This window comes from Trichomycterus rosablanca, chromosome 24 (genome assembly GCF_030014385.1).
Source record: "Trichomycterus rosablanca isolate fTriRos1 chromosome 24, fTriRos1.hap1, whole genome shotgun sequence".
In the NCBI taxonomy this organism is placed as follows: Eukaryota; Metazoa; Chordata; class Actinopteri; order Siluriformes; family Trichomycteridae; genus Trichomycterus; species Trichomycterus rosablanca.
In genome coordinates this window covers 622,384-627,774 of record NC_086011.1, presented here as the reverse complement: position 1 = coordinate 627,774, position 5,391 = coordinate 622,384, and the positions used below count along the sequence as shown (strand labels likewise).

At 37.0% G+C, this 5,391-nt stretch overlaps 1 protein-coding gene across 1 annotated transcript; it reads right to left on the bottom strand.

Moving 5' to 3' along the window:
• Window positions 1-1,890: 1,890 nt before the first annotated feature.
• hoxc12b (homeobox C12b) lies at window positions 1,891-4,984 on the bottom strand. The gene is made up of 2 exons (XM_062986705.1): window positions 4,400-4,984; window positions 1,891-2,494 (listed from the first exon to the last, which is right to left on the bottom strand). The coding sequence occupies exons 1-2, from the start codon at window positions 4,947-4,949 to the stop codon at window positions 2,256-2,258; spliced, it is 789 nt and encodes a 262-aa protein (XP_062842775.1). The 5' UTR covers window positions 4,950-4,984; the 3' UTR covers window positions 1,891-2,255.
• Between the last annotated feature and the right edge of the window lie 407 nt (window positions 4,985-5,391).

Genomic DNA, 5,391 nt, shown 5'->3' with positions numbered 1-5,391 from the left:
AGTATGAAATGCATAGACGGATAGTATGGCAAGGCGTTTCAGCCTAAAATGTCGCCAACTATTCAAGCATAACTAATATTTGACTTCAATATTTTACTAGTTAAAACAGGATTATATAATAAACAAAGTTCATTAGGATACTGAAACTACACAAATATTAAATGTCTATTATAAGAAGTACTAATTTGATTAGAAACGTCGTCAGTTACTAATGAAGTATTCTATCATGGATGTGACGTGCAGAGCTGAAGTCACGACACTAAATAAATCTGAAAATGTCTTATTATATGTAAAGTGTATTTATGTAATTTAGCCTTTCTCAGAAAATGAAATTGCAGGTAATTATTGATAATATATCTAAACGTAGCTAAATTACGTTCCCGATATGTAAGTAAAATGTAAGAAATTGAGTCAATATTAAGTTTAACACTTGTATGTAAATGGCGACAGTTGAGGCTAAAACAGCATGGCTTAGAATAGCAGATTTCGGTTTGCCTGTGATGACCAAAAGCTAACCTGATATGCATAGAAATATTTGGCATGTGCATCTCTCTGCTGGACCTTTTCGATGCACTGTCAAAAACATCATGTTTTAAAAATACGATTCATTGCACCAGAATTCATTTTCTGTAAGTAATACATCCCAGATCCTTATGATTACATATGCTATAATGTGATAAGAAAACGTGATTAATAACACTACTGGAATGTTTTTGGACAAAAACATAATAAACATTATGCTTAATAAGTCGTATAATCTAAGCCGCAAAATTACCAATAGTGTTTAGGAATACTAATAAAATACTACATGATGTATGCAAGTGTGTTCCTGGCTTATCACCTCAGTAAACATCACTGACCAATATTTTCATACTACTAATAAAATAATAATAGGAGTAATAGTGGGATGAATAGTAAACATACACTAAAATAAAAACAAAATCGAGAATCTGCTTATCCAACATAGCAGCAGGTAAAATATGTAAAATACGTGTTTTGTAATCATATTGCAACTTTAAACAGGTAAACAAACGCACACCTCATATATTGTATGTGCTGAGGCAGGGCTGATAACCCAAATATGAATAATTCGGACAGCCTGGTGACATCTTCTGTCTGGTGGAGCCCCAACACCCCATTAAAATATTATAATCTGATTTGACGTCCAAACAAAAACACACCACATTAGATTGTTTTGGTGCGTTAAAATTAGGCAGCAATAATGTTTATATAAAAAGAAAATATATACTGTTGTACTAACGCATGCAGTCGTCTTTTGTTTCGGGCTTAATAACCAAATCATTGTAAAAAAAAAAAAAAACTTAAACACTGTTGATTTTCAGTGTGTTAAGTTTTCTTCTTACTTTTCTCACTAATTGTAAATGATAAATGTAATTCTATATTATCAAACATTTAAATCAACATGAATACATGCAGGTATTGTTAATATGTACCTAACACCTATGAATGAATTTAACACTGTGCTTTTGCTATTTAAAATTACATGTGGGTATTTCATTATCCTGGAGAAAGACTCAAGTTCAAAGTGAGGTGCAGCGATGAACTTGGTCGTGTCAACATTCAGTTCAGATTTATCGTCATACATGAAGACTTTAATTTGCATGTTTTTGTGCCCTGCATACAAAAAACGAATAAATTCACCACGTAAGAGTTCGTTTTACGTGCTACCGTAGGTGGTAATTCAATGCTGAAACTTAAAATAGCACGCTAAATTTAGCTGTGCAGTAAAGTTTGATATGCAATACCAACATGCGCTATAGTATTTGTTTACTTTGAAATACTGCAGCTTAAGTGTTTCATACAAGTTCTTTTCACAAGATATTTATGGTAGATTTAAAGCAACATGCTATATAACATCAAAACTCTCTAAGCAATTCAGTTCCATTTTATTTGGTCTTATAGGCACAGTCTCAAGTTCTGTATTTGCTATAACGAGTGTAAACAGGTCACATGATCATTTTCAGCAATACCTCCAGTGTTTCGGATTTAAATCAACACTGAGATGTTTTATATCTGTGTAACTGGCCTGAAGTAAGATTAAAAATCATCAGTGAACTCGAGCAGAGGTGAGTTTACACATTCAGCATTTCTCTCACCTCAGATGGACAGAAATGAATGTGTTTATTTTACATTGTAAGAGTTCTGCACTGGAAATGTTTGCTGTTTCCTTTATTTCCAGTTTGTTATCGATCTATTTTCTATTTCTTTGTTGATTTATTTGAGATGTTTTTGCTCTAGAAAAACGACAGCGCCTGCTCTCTCAGCATTAGTCTTTTCTTCTTCATGCGCCGGTTCTGGAACCAGATCTTGACTTGCTGGTCGGTTAAATTAAGACGGTCTGAGAGCTCTTTCCTTCTCTGTCGTGTAATAAACTCATTCATCATGAACTCGCTTTCCAGCTCGGCCAGCTGCAGTTTGGAATAGGGTTTGCGCTTCTTCCGGTTCCGTGCGTGCGCCGGGTACCAGGGAGCACCTGAGCAGAGGTGAAGAAAATATCAAACATTAAAATAACATCAAAAATTAATACAACCTATTGTTATTTGTGATATGTGCAAAATCTTAGATTTTATTTATTTTATATTTTTTATTAGCTGTACATTCGCATTTATTCTCTTAATTGATGTATTCCTTTAATGTCACAATATTATTATTATTATTATTGATGTTGTTGTTGCTATTTTTGTTATTATTGTTGTTTTATTATATTATATTACTGTTGTTATTCTTATTGTTTTATTGTATTATATTACTGTTATTGTTGTTGTTGCTGCTGTTTTATATTTTCCTTTTTTACGTCTGTTTTATTTTCAGTAATAACTTTTTGCTCTCTTGCTGTAAAGCACTTCTGCAGTGATTTTAAGTGTGCTGTAGAAATAAAGAAACTTTAATGGTACAGACTCACATTAATAGTGGGGTTGTAAATGGTAAAACAATGCAAATGAGCATCACATGTTGTGTGAGGTATAGAGAACAAATTTATATCATAAGCAAGACTTAAATTCCTGGAAATAAAGAAAAGTTCCAGCTAGCCCATAGTGGTTCCGCAGTTGGTCCTCAGAACCCTTGAAGGATCCTGTACATTTACATTACAGCTGATGCCAAACGTTGCTCAGTAATCAACGAATCTTGAAATATTAATTACCTAAACGACTAGAGAGTGGTTCTGGTTTTAGAGTGGATTTGTCTGTAACTAAAAGGCATCATTTTAAAAGCCGTGGACCTCAGTGCAGAATTAATAATATTGGGTAAAACAAGCATCGTTTAGACTAAAAGCTGAGAAATGCACATAACATCTTTAAGTGCTGCACAAATAAAAACATACCTTTTAACATTTTTATTTGCTTTAATTCAGCTGTTTAAATCGAACGACAAAGTTACAAAAAGGTGAAATTATGGAGATATTTTACAAATACAAAAAATAACTTTTTTTCCCTAAAAAGATTTTCAGACGTCCTGTTTTCTGCCATTCTTAGTTTCTGGAAACATCCTGTAGTAGTGAAGTTAAAATAATGCTGATGATGTTTGAATACAAACTGAACGATGGTTAAACAGCTCTGTGTGTGGACTTGGTGTCACATACAAATCAAACAGATCTTACAGATCAAGTAATGTAGGAGGAAGAATTATTCTTTGTACCTTTAAAGTTAAGCTAAAGCAGACTGTGTAGAATTAACATGACCATCATGTCTTTTCAACTGAGTGGGGGCCTCGATTTGGATCTGGGCACGTGTCAGATCATATGCCCATGTCATGCAAGCGATTATTGACTTTGTTAGAAGCAATTTGGAAAAATAAATAGATTTAAATACACCAAATACAACAATAAATGTTGCATTTTGGCACCATTACGGAAAAGCCAACAGAATAATGCAAGGGGCGCGCAAACCCAAATAAAAGACATTATATTTGACTTTCGCTCTTCTATGTACAGAACCTGGTTTATTGTCTAGTAACAGTTTACAGTTGTGTAAAAGTGGATGAAGTGCTGAAATGTTTTTCTAATGCCTCCCCTAGTGGTAGTGGTGCCCAGTTTGCAAGATGTTCATTTACCCCTCTTTGCACAACACCACTAATATCAATGCACGATGCCAAATTTGTGATGTTCTGCAGCGTGGTCACTGCCCAAATGTGCCCCCCCTGATGCTGGTATCAAATTTATGTTGACATTCTGTGCAATAGGTCTTAGTCTGACCTTAGCTATTCTGACCCCCTCCCATTGTTTTTGCTGTCACAAAAAGCTGTGCCAAGACACAACCGCTGTGTTAAAGCATGGCACTGAGGAGTAAAATTTAGGACAGCGTGCATTCATCATGCCATAGTTCTGCCTCAGTAATGTTGGTACCTGTTATAGGTGGTGAGAATGGAGAACGTTCCTTACCTCCACCTTGAGTTGTGCTGCATGCGTGGGATGTTAATGATTGCGTAACGTTGCACGCCACTTTGGCCCCTTCATGGAAAGATGTTCCAGACTCCGACTGCATGGAGTGACACGATGAAGGATTTTGGTTCATGTGCTCTGCGACGTATCCGTAGCCCATCATGCTGGCATCGTGCAGTCCGTGCTGTGGCGCTACGGACACCGACGAGTCGTCTCTCGCCCTGTCATCACGTTTAGACTTGGCGCAATTCTCGCGGATGCTACTTCCATTTCCAGCTCCGCTTCCACCGTAAAAGCATTTGCTGTCTTCCTGACGCGCAATCTCACACGCTCGGTTAAACGTGGAGTTCAGGGACACCGGGTTGCCAAAAAAGGGCTGCATGTATCCGTTGCACGGCTCCGGTTGAGTCCAAACATTGTCCCTTCTCGCGTAAGGGAGGGAAGGCAGAGTCGTCGAGGACCGGAAGTTGTGGAGGTAAAACGCGTCTCCGGTGTGGATGTTTACCAAAGGTCCCACAAAACCGCTATTGAGGAGATTGTGCTCGCCCATTTCGCCGGGCCCGAGCGCGAAATTCCAGTTTATAGCCGAATATCTGACATTTAACGTCGTCAAAACGAGCGACGCGTGCCATTGGCTAGCCCGAGCCGTCACGTGATATCCACAGACTCGCCTCTGGCACGCTACGGAACCCGTTCTCTTCACCACAAAAACATTTGGACTGAGGAATTTATTGGATTTAGATTAACTATAAAAGCTGCATAGGTAAGCTGAACAAAAGCCTTAAACTGACAGACAGATAGTCAGACAGAAAGACAGACCGGTAGAGGATCAGCTTGTATATTTTAATATGGGTCAGATGTGTTGAAACCACAATTATTAAAAGTTTGACTTTTTCTGTTCATTGTTTTTCTGAAACTCCAGTGTGATCACAAAGTGGCCAAGCAGTGAGATTATCATTATTATTATTTCACTGAACTACAAGCAGTAAAAA